At 48.2% G+C, this 19,902-nt stretch overlaps 1 protein-coding gene across 1 annotated transcript in view; it reads left to right on the forward strand.

Moving 5' to 3' along the window:
- Positions 1-19,902, forward strand: part of LOC139416721 (plexin-A2-like) — a 466,777-nt gene that overhangs the window by 66,255 nt on the left and 380,620 nt on the right. Inside the window, exon 3 of the mRNA XM_071165718.1 lies at positions 9,755-9,937. Within this exon, the coding sequence (XP_071021819.1) occupies positions 9,755-9,937 (183 nt within the window). The remainder of the gene's footprint in view (positions 1-9,754; positions 9,938-19,902) is intronic.

Consider the following 19,902-nt stretch of genomic DNA (forward strand, 5'->3'; position numbering starts at 1 on the left):
GTTTGGTTTCATTAGCAACAGAGTGAGACAGAGAGAGAGAGAAAACCCTTTATGGTTGTGAGGTCTGGGGTCTGTTCACCAACCAAGAATTCACAAAATGGGACAAACACTCCGTGTACAACGTAAAACACCAAATAATGCATGCAGAGCAGAATTAGGCCGATGCCTGCTAATTATCAAAATCCAGAAAAGAGCCATTAAATTCTACAACCACCTAAAAGGAAGCGATTCCCAAACCTTCCATAACAAAGCCACATTTCTCCATATTTCTCTCAGATTGCTCAAAGAATTCAAAAAACAATTTTTTATAAAATGTTGATAAACTCCCATGACCATATTAGAGACACATATTTCCCTCAGATTACACAGATCCACAAAGAATTCAAAAACAAACCCAATTTTGATAAACTCACATATCTACTGGGTGAAATACGACAGTGTGCATCACAGCAGCAACATGTGTGACCTGTTGCCACAAGAAAAGGGCAACCAGTGAAGAACAAACACCATTGTAAATACAACCCATATTTATGTTTATTTATTTTCCCTTTTGTACTGTAATTATTTGCACGTCATTACAACACTGTATATAGACATATTATGACATTTGAAATGTCTTTATTCTTTAGGAACTTGTGTGAGTGTAATGTTTACTGTTCATTTTTGTTTATTTCACTTTTTTAATTCATTTCATTTGCTTTGGCAATGTTAACATGTGTTTCGAATGCCAATAAAGCCCCTTGAATTTAATTTAATTGAATTGAGATTGAGAGGGAGAGAGAGTGGGAAAGATGGAAAGAGAGAGAGGGAGAAAGAGAGGTGGTATGGAGGCATTCTCTTTAACCAAGTAAGTTCAGATGTATGGCCTCTCTTTTAGTCCCCAGGAGAATCCCCCATCAGCCCCCAGTGGGACCATCATCACTGCCCAGACCCCCTACACCATTCTCTCCATTCTTATTCAGCCCTCATTAGAATGTTCCTCAAGTACTCCCAGTCACATTCCATAGTACCCTCCCTTCTCTATTCTCTACTAGCCAAGGAAACACATGTCTAGCGGCTAGCCCAGCAGATAAGGAAATGTAGGAACGTAGAGACTCTTTCCTGCTGTCTGTTGAGGACTGGTCAATAAATCAAAAGTGTTTATTGGATTATGCACATAGACGTCCACAGATGAAGAACTCTGAAAGCCCGTCCACATTACACCCCAACAGCGGGACATGTCCTCTGGAATGCTAACCTTGACTGTGTTTTTTTTCAATCACCCTCAAGGAGAGTAAATGCTTTTGTACTCGAGGCAGAGGTTGTGACCAGCTGCTTTTCTAAAGAAGAAAAAGCAATCTTCTAAATGAACTAGTTCTATATCACAAAATATACCCCTGTAAACATAGCTAAAGTGTATTGAAAATCCATTACATGGAGGTTAGACTTGGTCTGTACTGTCAGGAGGCACACAGTCACTCCAAACCCTGATGACTGCCTTCCTGTGTATGTAGAAGAACCACACTCTGATGGGTCTTTCTGCTAATTACTAGTAACTCAACCCTCCCCCAGAGCAGGAGGTCCCCCCCAGGTTTGGGAAAACCTGCTCCAGAGCATTTGTGTTTAAAGAGGAGCCACTATTGATTGAGCCCTCTGTAGGTCTCCTGAGAGGGAACTTAACCCGTGTCCACATCCCTGTTACCTAGCGATGGCTACCCATAGCGTTGTCATGGGAATGAGAGGTCAGGGGGTCGAGGGGGACCGTGTGAATGGCTAATCAGACACTTCACCTCAGTTCACCTCAGTATCCACATTTCCGATTCTGCTTTAGGAAGTTTATCTATGTCAATTATAGGGAGTGTATGTAGCCTTCACTTTGCCATCAAAATGGTTTGAATTTGAGACATCATCTTGTATTTTTTAATATCACCATAAAAGTTGACAAGCCTGAACAATTCTGAATTTCAGAAGTGGATATACCACCCTCCCCCCCCCCCCCCCCCCCCCCTGTCCATTTTACCTGCTGTGATTGGTTCAATATGGATTAAAATGCCACCAGTCATTGGTGTATTGTATTTATGGACTCTGACAATGATAATCCATGTTGTTAGCATTAGATACATCCCACAGTGAAATCTACTGACTCCAGATCTCCATCTCCAACATTTATTGGTAGTAGAAACCATAAACAAGAAACCCTCAAAACCCATAGGAAAGTGCTTTTGGAAAACCACATAAGATGCAAAGGGATTTAGGTTTCCAGCCAAGCCTACTAAGCATACATCATCTAAACAAATTAGAATCAGAACCAAATGCTCTGAATCCCGTACTCAGAGTCTAGACTACAGGAACTGATGCACATGACATTGGTTGGAGTCTGAGGGAGTAATTTTATTGATAAGTTATAGTGTCTGAGGTCTGTTTCTCAGGCTCTTTTATAGCTCCAACTATAGATCTCTCATCTGATTCAGACTGCTTCTCTCTGTCTGTGACAGACACAGATCCCCAGATAGGGCCTCTGCACGCTGAAACATAAACCAGCTCAAATCATTTTAGACATGTTGTACCTTCACCGAGTAACAGACATAAATACTGCTAAACACCGGCATTTAGCTGCCTGTTTCCTGCTTAGCTTTCATATGACCGTGGAGTGGGCCCACTCTCTCCATCCATGCTCTTTTGAGAGCTGTGAAGAAAGGGAGATGATGTTTGTTCCACAAGGATAGGGTGGCTGAGGGTGCGAGTCTACGAGGCTGAAGCTTTTATGCCCGACAGCATTATCTCTTTTCACTCCGCTCATGGCTTTACGCTTTACGAGGCTTTACGAGTGTAGCGTGGTGTGCTGTTGTGTAGCATCGCGAGGGAGATAGGGTTACACCAAACCCTTAAACTTAACCCAAGCCTTAGCCCTAACCTTAACCCTAACCCTAACCCTAACCCTAACCTTAACCTTAACCCCAACCGTAACCCTAACCTTAACCCTAACCCTAACCTTAACCCAAGCCTTAGCCCTAACCTTAACCCTAACCCTAACCTTAACCCTAACCCTAACCTTAAACTTAACCCTAACCTTAACCCAAGCCTTAGCCCTAACCTTAACCCTAACCTTAACCCTAACCTTAACCTTAACCCTAACCTTAACCCTAACCTTAGACTTAACCCTAACCTTAACCCTAACCTTAACCCTAACCTTAGCCCTAACCTTAACCCTAACCTTAGACTTAACCCTAGCCTTAACCCAACCCTTAACCCTAACTCTTAACCCGAACCTTAACCCAAGCCTTAGCCCTAACCTTAACCCTAACCTTAGACTTAACCTTAACCCTAACTCTTAACCCTAACCTTAACCCAAGCCTTAGCCCTAACCTTAACCCAAGCCTTAGACTTAACCTTAACCCTAACCTTAGACTTAACCCTAGCCTTAACCCAACCCTTAGCAACCCTTAACCCTAACTCTTAACCCTAACCTTAACCCAAGCCTTAGCCCTAACCTTAACCCTAACCTTAGACTTAACCCTAGCCTTAACCCAACCCTTAACACTAACTCTTAACCCTAACCTTAACCAAAGCTTTAACCCAAGCCTTAACCCTAACCCTAGCCTTAACCTTAACCCTAACCTTAACCCAAGCCTTAGCCTTAACCTTAACCCTAACCTTAGACTTAACCCTAGCCTTAACCCAACCCTTAACCCTAACTCTTAACCCTAGCCTTAACCCAACCCTTAACCCTAACTCTTAACCCTAGCCTTAACCCAAGCTTTAACCCTAACTCTTAACCCTAACCCTAGCCTTAACCTTAACCCTAACCTTAACCCAATCCTTAGCCTTAACCTTAACCCTAACCTTAGACTTAACCCTAGCCTTAACCCAACCCTTAACCCTAACTCTTAACCCTAGCCTTAACCCAACCCTTAACCCTAACTCTTAACCCTAGCCTTAACCCAAGCTTTAACCCTAACTCTTAACCCTAACCTTAGACTTAACCCTAGCCTTAACCCTAACCTTAGCCTTAACCCTTAGCCCTAACCTTAACCCAAGCCTTAGCCCTAACCTTAACCCTAACCTTAGACTTAACCCTAGCCTTAACCCTAACCTTAGCCTTAACCCTTAGCCCTAACCTTAACCCAAGCCTTAGCCCTAACCTTAACCCTAACCTTAGACTTAACCCTAGCCTTAACTCAACCCTTAACCCTAACTCTTAACCCTAACCTTAGCCCAAGCTTTAACCGAAGCCTTAACCCTAACCCTAGCCTTAACCCTAGCCTTAACCCAAACATTAACCCTATCCTTAACCCTAGCCTTAGCCTTAACCCTAGCCTTAGCCCTAGCCTTAACCCTTGTTCCTAACCTTAACCCTAGCCTTATCCCTAACCTTAACCCTAGCCTTATCCCTAACCTTAACCCAAGCTTTAACCCAAGCCTTAACCCTAACCCTAGCCTTAACCCTAGCCTTAACCCAAACCTTAACCCTATCCTTAGCCCTAGCCTTAACCCTAGCCTTATCCCTAACCTTAACCCTAGCCTTATCCCTAACCTTAGCCCTAGCCTATCCCTAACCTTAACCCTAACCCTAGCCTTAGCCCTAGCCTTAACTTAAAAAGCACATTTTGTTTTCATACATTTTTAGGATATACAGTTGAAGCCGGAAGTTTACATACATTTAGGTTGGAGTCATTAAAACTTGTTTTTCAACTACTCCACACATTTCTTGTTAACAAACTTTAGTTTTGGCAAGTCGGTTAGGACATCTACTTTGTGCATGACACAAGGCATTTTTTCAACAATTGTTTACAGACAGATTTTTTCACTTATAATTCACTGTGTCACAATTCCAGTGGGTCAGAAGTTTACAAACACTAAGTTGACTATGCCTTTAAACAGCTTGGAAAATTACAGAAAATGATGTCATGGCTTTAGAAGCTTCTGATAGGCTAATTGACATCATTTGAGTCAATTGGAGGTGTACCTGTGGATGTATTTCAAGGCCTACCTTCAAACTCGGTGCCTCTTTGCTTGACATCATGGGAAAATCAAAATAAATCAGCCAAGACCTCAGAAAAAAAATTGGAGACCTCCACAAGTCTGGTTCCTCCTTGGGAGCAATTTCCAAACGCCTGAAGGTACCACGCTCATCTGTACAAACAATAGTACGCAAGTATAAACACCATGGGGCCACGCAGCCGTCAAAAAGTGCAAATCAATCCCAGAACAATAGCAAAGGACCTTGTGAAGATGCTGGAGGAAACAGGTACAAAAGTATCTATATCCACAGTAAAATTAGTTCTATATCGACGCAACCCGAATGGCCGCTCAGCAAGGAAGAAGCCACTGCTCCAAAACCTCCATAAAAAAACCAGACTACAATTTACAACTGCACATGGGGACAAAGATCGTACTTTTTGGAGAAATGTCCTCTCGTCTGATGAAACAAAACTAGAAATGTTTGGCCATAATGACCATCGTTATGTTCGGAGGAAAAGGGGGAGGCTTGCAAGCCGAAGAACACCATCCCAACCATGAAGCACGGTGGTGGCAGCATCATGTTGTTGGGGTGCTTTGCTGCAGGAGGGACTGGTGCACTTCACAAAATAGATGGCATCATGAGGTAGGGAAACATCTCAAGACATCAGTCAGGAAGTTAAAGCTTGTTCGCAAATGGGTCTTCCAAATGGACAATGACCCTAAGCATACTTCCAAAGTTGTGGCAAAATGGCTTAAGGACAACAGAGTCAAGGTAGAACAGGAAATGTCAAGAGTCAAGGCAGAACTGAAATGGCGTGTGTGAGCAAGGAGGCCTACAAACCTGACTCAGTTACACCTGCTCTGTTGGGAGGAATGGGCCAAAATTCACCCAACTTATTGTGAGAAGCTTGTGGAAGGCTACCCAAAATGTTTTACCCAAGTTAAACATTTTAAAGGCAATGCTACCAAATACTAATTGAGTGTATGTAAACTTCTGACCCACTGGAAACGAAAAGCTGAAATAAATCATTCTCTCTATTATTATTCTGACATTTCACATTCTGAAAGTAAAGTGGTGATCCTAACTGACCTAAAACAGAGATTTTTTACTAGGATTAAATGTCAGGAATTGTGAAAAACTGAGTTTAAATGTATTTGGTTAAGGTGTATGTAAACTTCCGACTTCAACTGTAGCTGTGGTAACTAGTGGAAACCCTGCCACGCACACTGTGGCCTTGGTCACCACCATAGACACAGCCCAGCCCCTCCCTCCTCTGATGTGATTTGATGTGTAGCTCCATTCCCAACCAAATGAAGGACAGTTTAAATGAGTCTGCCGGCACCGTCGTGATTCTGCATAGTTTAGACTGGTCTTCTATTGAGAAGGAGATTTTATCAGACATTTTGGCAGGTCATTTTTCTCTTCGGGTGAGCAGTCCTCCAGCCTGATTCTCTAGTTGTTTCACTGTCCATTACATCAATAACTGTGTATGTTTTCCTGCAGTGTAGAGAAGCTTCGTATGGTAGAAGCCATACTTAGTAAGCAGACTCTCCTCCTCCTGCCCTGATGTGATCATATCCCTGTGTAATGAGGCAGGGTGAGTGCAAGGTGGGGCTCGTTCAAGCACAGCAAAGACATGTCTACCAAGTGGAACAGAAAGACAGCAAAATGTACGTCTGGCAGCCAGGGAGAAGGAAGCACTAGGATCTACTGTGTCTCATTCTGTCTCTCTCCCTCTTTCTTCCCACATCTCCTGCTCTCTCTCTTTCTCCATCTATAACCTTTCTCTCTCCATCTATAACCTCTCTCTCCATCTATAACCTCTCTTTCTCCGTCTATACCTTCTCTCTTTCTCCATCTATAATCACTCCTTTTCTCCATCTATAACCTCTCTTCATCTATAATCTCTCTCTCTCCATCTATAACCTTTCTCTCTCCATCTATAACCTCTCTCTCTCCATCTATAACCTCTCTTTCTCCGTCTATACCTTCTCTCTTTCTCCATCTATAATCACTCCTTTTCTCCATCTATAACCTCTCTTCATCTATAATCTCTCTCTCTCCATCTATAACCTTTCTCTCTCCATCTATAACCTCTCTCTCTCCATCTATAACCTCTCTTTCTCCGTCTATACCTTCTCTCTTTCTCCATCTATAATCACTCCTTTTCTCCATCTATAACCTCTCTTCATCTATAATATCTCTCTCCCCATCTGTAACCTCTCTCTCTCCATCTATAACCTCTCTCTCTCCATCTATAACCTCTCTTTCTCAATCTATAACCTCTCTCGCTCTTTCTCCATATATAACCTCTCTTCATCTATAACCTCTCTTTCTCCATCTATAACTTCTCTCTTTCTCCATCTATAACTTTTCTTTCTCCATCTATAACTTCTCTCTCTCTCCATCTATAACTTTTCTTTCTCCATCTATAACTTATCTTTCTCCATCTATAACTTCTCTTTCTCCATCTATAACTTCTCTTTCTCCATCTATAACTTCTCTTTCTCCATCTATAACTTCTCTTTCTCCATCCATAACTTTTCTTTCTCCATCTATAACTTCTCTTTCTCCATCTATAACCTCTTTCTCCATCTATAACTTCTCTCTTTCCACCTATAACCTCTTTCTTCATCTATAACTTCTCTTTCTCCATCTATAACTTCTCTCTCGCCATCTATAACCTCTTTCTCCATCTATAACTTCTCTTTCTCCATCTATAACTTATCTCTCCATCTATAACCTTTCTCCATTTATAACCTCTCTTTCTCCATCTATAACCTCTCTTTCTCCGTCTATAACCTCTCCATATTTAACTTATCTCTCCATCTATAACCTCTCTCCATTTATATCCTCTCTTTCTCCATCTATAACCTATCTTTCTCCATCTATAACCTCTCTCTCTCCATCTATAACCTCTCTCTCTCCATCTATAACCTCTCTCTCTCCATCTATAACCTCTTTCTTCATCTATAACTTCTCTTTCTCCATCTATAACTTCTCTCTCGCCATCTATAACCTCTTTCTCCATCTATAACTTCTCTTTCTCCATCTATAACTTATCTCTCCATCTATAACCTTTCTCCATTTATAACCTCTCTTTCTCCATCTATAACCTCTCTTTCTCTGTCTATAACCTCTCCATATTTAACTTATCTCTCCATCTATAACCTCTCTCCATTTATAACCTCTCTTTCTCCATCTATAACCTCTCTTTCTCCATCTATAACCTCTCTCTCCATCTATAACCTCTCTCTCTCCATCTAAAACTTCTCTTTCTCCATCTATAACTTCTCTTTCTCCATCTACAACTTCTCTCTTTCCACCTATAACCTCTTTCTTCATCTATAACTTCTCTTTCTCCATCTATAATTTCTCTCTCGCCATCTATAACCTCTTTCTCCATCTATAACTTATCTTTCTCCATCTATAACTTATCTCTCCATCTATAACCTTTCTCCATTTATAACCTCTCTTTCTCCATCTATAACTTATCTTTCTCCATCTATAACTTCTCTTTCTCCATCTATAACTTCTCTTTCTCCATCTATAACTTCTCTTTCTCCATCTATAACTTCTCTTTCTCCATCCATAACTTTTCTTTCTCCATCTATAACTTCTCTTTCTCCATCTATAACCTCTTTCTCCATCTATAACTTCTCTCTTTCCACCTATAACCTCTTTCTTCATCTATAACTTCTCTTTCTCCATCTATAACTTCTCTCTCGCCATCTATAACCTCTTTCTCCATCTATAACTTCTCTTTCTCCATCTATAACTTATCTCTCCATCTATAACCTTTCTCCATTTATAACCTCTCTTTCTCCATCTATAACCTCTCTTTCTCCGTCTATAACCTCTCCATATTTAACTTATCTCTCCATCTATAACCTCTCTCCATTTATATCCTCTCTTTCTCCATCTATAACCTATCTTTCTCCATCTATAACCTCTCTCTCTCCATCTATAACCTCTCTCTCTCCATCTATAACCTCTCTCTCTCCATCTATAACCTCTTTCTTCATCTATAACTTCTCTTTCTCCATCTATAACTTCTCTCTCGCCATCTATAACCTCTTTCTCCATCTATAACTTCTCTTTCTCCATCTATAACTTATCTCTCCATCTATAACCTTTCTCCATTTATAACCTCTCTTTCTCCATCTATAACCTCTCTTTCTCTGTCTATAACCTCTCCATATTTAACTTATCTCTCCATCTATAACCTCTCTCCATTTATAACCTCTCTTTCTCCATCTATAACCTCTCTTTCTCCATCTATAACCTCTCTCTCCATCTATAACCTCTCTCTCTCCATCTAAAACTTCTCTTTCTCCATCTATAACTTCTCTTTCTCCATCTACAACTTCTCTCTTTCCACCTATAACCTCTTTCTTCATCTATAACTTCTCTTTCTCCATCTATAATTTCTCTCTCGCCATCTATAACCTCTTTCTCCATCTATAACTTATCTTTCTCCATCTATAACTTATCTCTCCATCTATAACCTTTCTCCATTTATAACCTCTCTTTCTCCATCTATAACCTCTCTTTCTCCATCTATAACCTCTCTCTCTCCATCTATATTCTCTCTCTCTCCATCTATATCTTCTCTTTCTCCATCTATGACCTCTCTCCATTTATAACCAACCTCTCTCCATCTATAATCTCTCTCTCTCCATCTATAACTTCTCTCTCTCCATCTATAACTTCTCTCTCTCCATCTATAACTTCTCTCTCTCCATCTATAACCTCTCTTTATCTCTAACCTTGCTTTCTTTTCCATCTCTAACCTCTCTCTCTCTCTTCCAGCCGGTGCCCATCGATGACTCGTTCTGTGGTCTGGACATCAACCAGCCCCTTGGCGGCTCTCAGCTGGTGACGGGACACACCCTCTACACAGAGACACGGGACCGCATGACCTCTGTCACCTCCTACGTCTACAACGGATACTGCGTGGCTTTTGTCGGCACCAAGAGCGGACGCCTCAAAAAGGTCAGTTACCGTTACTAGCAGTTGTGGTCAGTGACCAGCAGTTATCGTCAGCCACTGCTTTTGTTTCTAAAATGCTGACTTACAGTACTTAAGCCCATCGCACCTTAGGGAGCATAGGCCAACGAAGACTCCTCTCCATCGCACTCTGTTCTGGGCAGTCTTCTCCAGCTCGTTTGGCTATTCTGGTGTCCCAGTTCAAGGTCCATTTAAAGAGAACCCAGCCACTTCATCATTGTCGAAGCCATGGCCTCTGGAGACTGAGGAGTCTGTCCACTGACTGGTCTTCAGACCCTCAGACACTGTCAAGTGATGCTATTCTATTCCAGGGACTCAGTCTGGATGGAGGACAGAGTGGAAACTTTTCTCCTCCATATTTAATGCTTTTAGTCCTGTGACAGAGGGGCATGGGCGTAGAGTGGCATGGGCGTAGAGTGGCAGGGGCGTAGAGTGGCAGGGGCGTAGAGTGGCAGGGGCATAGAGGGGCAGGGGCGTAGAGTGGCAGGGGCGTAGAGTGGCATGGGCGTAGAGGGGCAGGGGCGTAGAGTGGCAGGGGCGTAGAGTAGCAGGGGCGTAGAGTGGCAGGGGCGTAGAGGGGCAGGGGCGTAGAGTGGCAGGGGCGTAGAGGGGCAGGGACGTAGAGTGGCAGGGGCGTAGAGTGGCAGGGGCGTAGAGGGGCAGGGGCGTAGAGTGGCAGGGGCGTAGAGTGGCAGGGGCGTAGAGGGGCAGGGGCGTAGAGTGGCAGGGGCGTAGAGTGGCAGGGGCGTAGAGTGGCAGGGGCGTAGAGGGGCAGGGGCGTAGAGTGGCAGGGGCGTAGAGTGGCAGGGGCGTAGAGGGGCAGGGGCGTAGAGGGGTAGGGGCGTAGAGGGGCATGGGCGTAGAGTGGCAGGGGCGTAGAGGGGCAGGGGCGTAGAGGGGCAGGGGCGTAGAGTGGCAGAGGCGTAGAGGGGCAGGGGCGTAGAGGGGCAGGGGCGTAGAGTGGCAGGGGCGTAGAGGGGCAGGGGCGTAGAGGGACAGGGGCGTAGAGGGGCAGGGGCGTAGAGTGGCAGGGGCGTAGAGGGGCAGGGGCGTAGAGGGACAGGGATGTAGAGGGGCAGGGGCGTAGAGGGGCAGGGGCGTAGAGTGGCAGGGGCGTAGAGTGGCAGGGGCGTAGAGGGGCAGGGGCGTAGAGTGGCAGGGCGTAGGGGGGCAGTGCGGAGGGGGGAAGGGCGTAGGGGGGCAGTGGGTGTAGATTGGCAGGGCGTAGGGGGGCAGTGGGTGTAGATTGGCAGGGCGTAGGGGGCCAGTGGGTGTAGAGTGGCAGGGCGTAGGGGGGCAGTGGGTGTAGATTGGCAGGGCGTAGGGGGGCAGTGGGTGTAGATTGGCAGGGCGTAGGGGGGCAGTAGGTGTAGATTGGCAGGGCGTAGGGGGGCAGGGCGTAGGGGGGCAGTGGGTGTAGATTGGCAGGGCGTAGGGGGAAAGGGGTCTAGATTGGCAGGGCGTAGGGGGCAGGGCATAGGGGGGCAGGGCGTAGGGGGGCAGGGGTGTAGATTGGCAGGGCGTAGGGGGGCAGGGCGTAGGGGGGCAGTGGTTGTAGATTGGCAGGGTGTAGGGGGGCAGGGGTCTAGATAGGCATGGCGTAGGGGGGCAGGGCGTAGGGTTGCAGGGTGTAGGGGGAAAGGGGTCTAGATTGGCAGGGCGTAGGGGGGCAGTGGGTGTAGATTGGCAGGGCGTAGGGGGGCAGGGTGTAGGGGGAAAGGGGTCTAGATTGGCAGGGCGTAGGGGGGCAGTGGGTGTAGATTGGCAGGGCGTAGGGGGGCAGGGGTGTAGATTGGCAGGGCGTAGGGGGGCAGGGGTGTAGATTGGCAGGGCTTAGGGGGGCAGGGGTGTCGTTCCTCTGTAGTGCTCATTATGTTACCCCTTGTGGAAGGAGCTCTGTTCATTGCGGCCGTGCTGAATAACCTCCACTGGCCCATTAATTTTAATAGGGACCTTTATTCCTGCAACCCAGAGAGAGGGGGAGGCTAGAGAGAGCCAGACAATGCTGTCGGTTAAAGCTCCCGTCTGGCATTTGAAAAACAGCAGAATTGTTTTGAATGAAAATGACATTTGAATAGATTGTTAGATCCAGACTGTAGCTTTAAGGGCCGACAGTCCTCTTATCATGGCATATTTCACCCCACCGCCACCAAAACAAGCAGCTTATAGAGCACCTAGTGGATCAGGTGCCTATTATACATGGGAAGATTATAATGATGTTGCAGAAATTGGAGCGTGCTGCGTGGTGGAGAGTAGGCTACTTCATCATATGGTTAACCTGGCATTACACAGTCAGCACTGTTTTGGTATTGAAATAAACGTATTTAACAGTTGAGTGATGTATGTGTGGTCTAGAAGGGCTCCCTGTGTTGGGCTGCTGTCGAGGCTGCCTTGCTGCATGTCAATGATGTTGATGGTGGTTTGTGAGGTGAATTTTTCCTGTACATTGTAATGTAAAGCTCTTTGAGCATCTGGAAAAGTGCCTTACTGTATCAATCCAATCAATTGCCATTGGTCATGGTGGTACTATGCGTCATGGATCCTCCTAGTGTATGGAAGCAGATTGTGGGATTTGTCAGCTGCGCCTTGGCTCCTCCCCCCTGGGAACTGTCACAGCTTGAGTGACAGTGTGGGCCTCTGTCACATGGGCCGGAGCAGGACAGATCCAGTCCTCTTAAAAACACCAGCTGTCACTCCTAGAGAGAGCATTAGAGGGAAGGTGAGCGAGAGATGGAGAGAGAGGGAGGAAGAAAGAGGCAGGGGTGGAGAGTGGGGAAAGGAGAGAGAGAGATGGAGAGAGAGGGAGGAAGAAAGAGGTAGGGGTGGAGAGTGGGGGAAGGAGAGAGAGAGATGGAGAAAGAGGGAGGAAGAAAGAGGTAGGGGTGGAGAGTGGGGGAAGGAGAGAGAGAGATGGAGAGAGAGGGAGGAAGAAAGAGGTAGGGGTGGAGAGTGGGGGAAGGTGAGCGAGAGATGGAGAGAGAGGGAGGAAGAAAGAGGCAGGGGTGGAGAGTGGGGGAAGGAGAGCGAGAGATGGAGGAAGAAAGAGGCAGGGGTGGAGAGTGGGGTAAGGAGAGCGAGAGATGGAGAGAGAGGGAGGAAGAAAGAGGTAGGGGTGGAGAGTGGGGGAAGGAGAGAGAAAGAGATGGAGAGAGAGGGAGGAAGAAAGAGGCAGGGGTGGAGAGTGGGGGAAGGAGAGAGAGAGATGGAGAGAGAGGGAGGAAGAAAGAGGTAGGGGTGGAGAGTGGGGGAAGGTGAGCGAGAGAGGGAGGAAGAAAGAAGCAGGGGTGGAGAGTGGGGGAAGGAGAGCGAGAGATGGAGAGAGAGGGAGGAAGAAAGAGGCAGGGGTGGAGAGTGGGGGAAGGAGAGCGAGAGATGGAGAGAGAGGGAGGAAGAAAGAGGCAGGGGTGGAGATTGGGGGAAGGAGAGCGAGAGATGGAGAGAGAGGGAGGAAGAAAGAGGCAGGGGTGGAGAGTGGGGGAAGGAGAGAGAGAGATGGAGAGAGAGGGAGGAAGAAAGAGGCAGGGGTGGAGATTGGGGGAAGGAGAGCGCGAGAACGATAGCGGGATAGAGAGAGAAAATAACAGTTGTGCTGGTAAGAGCATCTTTCCACCTGTTTCTGCTTGCCCTCTGTTTCCCTAGCCCCTGAGAGACAACACCAATGGACCGGCTGGGTTATTTTGGTTCCTTCATCTATTTATTCATAATTGAATTTGTGCCCCAATAAGGATGTGAAATTGAAGAAGACTCATTCGGCGTAATCCCCCTTGTTTGAGATACTTAATCATTTAGACCTTTTGTTCCACATGGTTAAATTGAGTTAGACAGTAGAACACGGTTCTCTCCACTCTGGTGTGTACAGTAATGTGCACAGTTTCCTTTCCATCTCCCTGCTGCATTCCTCACATACAGAATGTGTCTTCTCTTCACATAATATCTCTGCCTTCATGTATGACAATGTCTTGCTAAGCAAACCATCATGGCTGCCTGGTGCTGGTGCCACCATATCCTCTCTCACAGCCACAGCATGGGGGGCGAATTAACCGGGATATTGGGAGGCACACCGAGAGACGCCGCTCCTCGGTCCACTGCCCCGCTGGCTGGCTGACTGCCTGACTGACTGGCTAGGAGAGAAAAGCCCAGAAGCCTGTGTGTTGAGCCGTGGAGCCGTGGAGCCTGACCCATACATGACAAAGAGATAGGAGAAGGAGGGGAGAGGATGAGGCTGCTTGGTAGCGTGTTTGTTTAGGGGGTTACTGTAACTCCATCCCTGTGTGTCATGCATGCTAGTTCCTGCCCCAGTCCCTGTTTTCTCCCACTGTAGCCCCAGTCCCTGTTTTCTCCCACTGCAGCCCCAGTCCCTGTTTTCTCCCACTGCAGCCCCAGTCCCTGTTTTCTCCCACTGCAGCCCCAGTCCCTGTTTTCTCCCACTGCAGCCCCAGTCCCTGTTTTCTCCCACTGCAGCCCCAGTCACTGTTTTCTCCCACTGCAGCCCCAGTCCCTGTTTCCCTGTTTTCTCCCACTGCAGCCCCAGTCACTGTTTTTTCCCACTGCAGCCCCAGTCACTGTTTTCTCCCACTGTAGCCCCAGTCACTGTTTTCTCCCACTGCAGCTCCAGTCACTGTTTTCTCCCACTGCAGCCCCAGTCACTGTTTTCTCCCACTGTAGCCCCAGTCACTGTTTTCTCCCACTGCAGCTCCAGTCACTGTTTTCTCCCACTGCAGCCCCAGTCCCTGTTTTCTCCCACTGCAGCCCCAGTCCCTGTTTTCTCCCACTGTAGCTCCAGTCACTGTTTTCTCCCACTGCAGCCCCAGTCCCTGTTTTCTCCCACTGCAGCCCCAGTCCCTGTTTTCTCCCACTGCAGCCCCAGTCCCTGTTTTCTCCCACTGCAGCCCCAGTCACTATTTTCTCCCACTGCAGCCCCAGTCCCTGTTTTCTCCCACTGCAGCTCCAGTCACTGTTTTCTCCCACTGCAGCCCCAGTCCCTGTTTTCTCCCACTGCAGCCCCAGTCCCTGTTTTCTCCCACTGTAGCCCCAGTCCCTGTTTTCTCCCACTGCAGCTCCAGTCACTGTTTTCTCCCACTGCAGCCCCAGTCCCTGTTTTCTCCCACTACAGCCCCAGTCCCTGTTTTCTCCCACTGCAGCCCCAGTCCCTGTTTTCTCCCACTGCAGCCCCAGTCACTGTTTTCTCCCACTGCAGCCCCAGTCCCTGTTTTCTCCCACTGCAGCCCCAGTCACTGTTTTCTCCCACTGCAACCCCAGTCCCTGTTTTCTCCCACTGCAGCTCCAGTCCCTGTTTTCTCCCACTGTAGCCCCAGTCCCTGTTTTCTCCCACTGCAGCTCCAGTCACTGTTTTCTCCCACTGCAGCCCCAGTCACTGTTTTCTCCCACTGTAGCCCCAGTCACTGTTTTCTCCCACTGCAGCCCCAGTCCCTGTTTTCTCCCACTGCAGCTCCAGTCCCTGTTTTGTCCCACTGCAGCCCAAGTCACTGTTTTCTCCTACTGTAGCCCCAGTCACTGTTTTCTCCCACTGCAGCCCTAGTCACTGTTTTCTCCCACTGCAGCTCCAGTCCCTGTTTTCTCCCACTGTAGCCCCAGACCCTGTTTTCTCCCACTGCAGCCCCAGACCCTGTTTTCTCCCACTGCAGCAGGCTGATAAGCTGGTGCTAGGCAGGTCATGGGGACCAGTGGAGAGGACCAGGCTAGGGCAGGGCATCACAGCAGGACAGGGCTATAGGTTTGCAGGATGTTATGCTTGGTAGGTGCAGTGGCAGTGACATGGCGTAGCAGCACTGGAGCCTCATCCTCATGTATCTAAGCTGCACTCTGCCTGCCTCCCCCTCCTCCATTCCCCCAGAGCAGAGAGAGACAGAGAGAGAGGGAGAGAGAAGGGAGAGGGGAGGAGGAGGAAAATACTGTTGAAATGTGAATTTAGTGCAGCTGAAGGAAGGGACCAGGAACCAGGACTAGTCTGTATCGCTGCCTGTAATTGGATTGGCTCCTTTCCCAAAGAACCCCCTCCCCTTACTCACTCACTCACGCACGCACGCACACACGCACACACGCACACACGCACACACACACACACACACACACACACACACACACACACACACACACACACACACACACACACACACACACACACCTTCTTCTCCCGCTTCCCCATTCAATCAAGCTCCTCTCGCTCTCTCTCTGTTTCTCTCTTTCTCTCCCTACAGCCTAGTTCCTGCTGTTTCTCTAGCTATTTCCTGGGCAGGGGTGGAGCAAGGCGAAGGGAAGCCAGCTAATGCTGGTGGATTATGGGTTGTGCTGCTGTTGTGGTAACAGGCATGTTTTAGTAGGGGGGTTGATGGAGGGACAGGGGTTAAAGGGTAGGGAAACAGAGACAGGGAGGTGAGGATAATATGTAGAGCTGGAGAGGAACATACAGTATGGGCACATTAGACTGCTGTCTTCGATTCCTAGCACCTCCATCTAATTCTTAAAACAGCTCTGAATTACAGAGTAACAGGCTTTAAAATCCCCCCTGAATTAACTTATATTGGTGTCCTGTTAAAATATTATCCAATGGATAATTGCCAAACATAGCTTATTTTTAACCTTTATTTAACTAGGCAAGTCAGTTAAGAACAAATTCTTATTTTCAATGACAGCCTAGGAACAGCGGGTTAACTGCCTTGTTCAGGGGCAGAATGATAGATTTGTACCTTGTCAGCTCGGGGATTCAAACTTGCAACCTTTTGCTTACTAGCTCAACGCTCTAACCACTAGGCTACCCTGCCGCCCCACAATGGACAGCAGCTAACTTTCCCCCAGAGACCTACATCAAGCTTCAGGGCTCTCTGGGTCAGAATCTGAGAAAGATTGCCATTTTTCAAATACATCTAGATGATTCTGGGTCTATATTACCTAAGAGTAGCATCAACTAAATGTGATGCTATGTGAGTGAGAAGGTTCATTTACTGCTTTAGAGCCCATATTCTCCACAAGGGGAATAGTCTTGGTGGGAAGAGAGAGGTGACTGCATTAAGTGTGAGGTGAGTGTAGCCTGGGGGGGGCTGCTAACTCCCTTTGATATAGCCAGGCAGGGATGGAAGCAGAGGAACATGTAGAAAGAAGGGATGATAAAAGAGAGAAGAAATAGAACCGTTATAGGATGAACGGAGTGCTTAAAGAGCCCCCAGCAGAACTCTCTCTCTGATCAAATCCAGAACTGAGGAGAGAGAGATGAAGGGAGGAGCTGGGAATACTGGCAATGAACGTTGGTTCCACATCCCTGCTCCTTACTACTGAGTCAGGGGTTAAGGAGTATTGAGCCTGAGACCAAAGGGATGTATTCCCACGTGGGATTATCATAGGCCTGTAGCTCCTTCACTCATCATGTTGAAGCTGGCAGGACACACAGCGTGGGCTTTGTGTAATAATCCACAACCCACCTTTCAGAAACACATCTCCTATGTGATAGATGTGAGTGATGCTCCAGGCCAGTATGTGCAGAAGGCCCTGCCTCTAGAGCTGGAGAACAGAGCAGTCCAACCCAGGTTACAGTACAGTATGTCCTGCTGCATTTGGCCTCATTGATTCTTTTCATCTCTTTGGTGGATAATAAACATTTGGTTTGGATGGGTTTGTGGAACCGGGGACAGGGACATGAAAGGCTGGTTCAGGTGTGTCCCTCCCAACCCCCTCAAGGTTTTAAGTGTGGGTCTTTAATTGGACAAATGTATCCTTTGTTCCGTTAAACTGGTGAACGAACTAGGCCTGCCTGCCCTGAGGACACCCAGCCCACAGACCTGGTCACTGACACATTATCTCAGTGACAGGAGGTTGTGGTGAGTCGAGGGGGTTGAGGGGACGGGGGTGAGTGGACGGGGTCGAGGGGACGGGGTGAGGTGATGGGGTCGAGGTGATGGGGTGAGGTGATGGGGTCAAGGGGCTGGGGTCGAGGGGATGGGGTCGAGGGGCTGGGGTCGAGGGGATGGGGTGAGGTGATGGGGTCAAGGGGCTGGGGTCAAGGGGATGGGGTGAGGTGATGGGGTCGAGGGGCTGGGGTCGAGGGGATGTGGTCAAGGGGCTGGGGTCGAGGGGCTGAGGTCGAGGGGATGGGGTGAGGTGATGGGGTCGAGGGGATGGGGTCAAGGGGCTGGGGTCGAGGGGCTGGGGTCAAGGGGATGGGGTCGAGGGGCTGGGGTCGAGGGGACGGGGTGAGGTGATGGGGTCGAGGGGCTGGGGTCGAGGGGACGGGGTGAGGTGATGGGGTCGAGGGGCTGGGGTCGAGGGGACGGGGTGAGGTGATGGGGTCGAAGGGCTGGGGTCGAGGGGATGGGGTGAGGTGATGGGGTCAAGGGGCTGGGGTCGAGGGGATGGGGTGAGGTGATGGGGTCAAGGGGCTGGGGTCGAGGGGTCGAGGGGATGGGGTGAGGTGATGGGGTCAAGGGGCTGAGGTCGAGGGGATGGGGTGAGGTGATGGGGTCAAGGGGCTGGGGTCAAGGGGATAGGGTGAGGTGATGGGGTCAAGGGGATGGGGTGAGGTGAGGGGATGGGGTGAGGTGATGGGGTCAAGGGGCTGGGGTCGAGGGGTCGGGGTCAAGAGGATGGGGTGAGGTGATCGGGTCAAGGGGACGGGGCGAGGGGACAGGGGTGAAGGGATGGTGTCGAGGGGACGGGGGTCGAGGTGAGGGTACAGGGGTGAGGGGATGGGGTCATGGAGCTGGGGTCGAGGGGACGGGGTGAGGTGATGGGGTCAAGTGGCTGGGGACGGGGTGAGGTGATGGGGGGACACAGCTGAACGTGGCAGACAAAGGGCTCAGTGACAGGGGGTTGTGGTGAGTCAAGGGGGTTGAGGGGACGGGGGTGAGTGGACGGGGTCGAGGGGACTCCACGACACGTGGAGGAAGTTATTCTCTAGTTCTACTGTTCCCCATAGCAACTGGCAGGCAATGCCTGCATAGTCAAGCTGAATCACCTCAAATGTGACCTGTGTGTATATGTGCAAGTGCTTCCATGAGTGTGTGTGCTTGGCCACCAAGCAAGCCTGGTCTGTGCTATTATTAGGCCTAGAGGCCTGAAGGTGTGGAGGCTGAAGAGAGGGGAAAACATGGAGCTCCATGGGTGGGAGTAAGCTGAACTCTCAGGCCCAGAGAGACGGCAGGCAGGTGGGTAGGGAGTGTAGGCCAAGAGGCCTGGAGGTCCAGGCCGTAAGCTGAACTCTCAGACCCAGAAAGAGGGCAGGCGGGCAGGGAGTGTAAGCCAAGAGGTCTGGAGGTCTGTAGGTCCTGGGAGTAAGGAGACTGTTCAGATTACTCCCACCCATAGAGCTCCATGTTTTTCCCTCTGCACTGCCTAAGTCCACACCTCTAGGCCTACACTCCCTGCCCTCCTGCATAGATTAGGGAGCGTGATCTTCATGATCCTGGCTCTCGTGTAAATATTGCACTTTAAATTGTGCCTTCCTGTATTATATTGATGCTAAAATGTTGATTATATTCTACAGTGTCATTTACTATGTGTTCGTATTCTTATCTTTTGTTTATTATTGTTGTTGCGTTATCAAGAAGGAACCTGTGAGTAAGCATTTCGTTGGACGTTGTATATCATGTGTATCTCGTACATACAACTAATAAAACCTGAAACTTGTATGTGTGTTCCATGTCAGCCTCAGCCCAGGGCAGGGTTTGATACAGGGTTTGATACTGTGACCAAAACAGTTGCATTTGTGACCATTTGACTTGGCAGTGCAACACACGTTTAATTGGTCGCAAGAGTGCCAGTGGAAAATGCTTAGCTGGTTATGTTTTTGGTTCACAATTAGCTTTTTTTATCATCATGATTCATTCAAACAGTAATGTGCAATTGACCAAAAAAGAACCATAAGACAGTCCTACACCTCTGTCTGACTCTTTATTTACATCACTTTGTCTATATAAATCACTTTGGCTTCAGTCTCTCCC

The sequence above is a fragment of the Oncorhynchus clarkii genome, chromosome 9 (assembly GCF_045791955.1).
Source record: "Oncorhynchus clarkii lewisi isolate Uvic-CL-2024 chromosome 9, UVic_Ocla_1.0, whole genome shotgun sequence".
In the NCBI taxonomy this organism is placed as follows: Eukaryota; Metazoa; Chordata; class Actinopteri; order Salmoniformes; family Salmonidae; genus Oncorhynchus; species Oncorhynchus clarkii.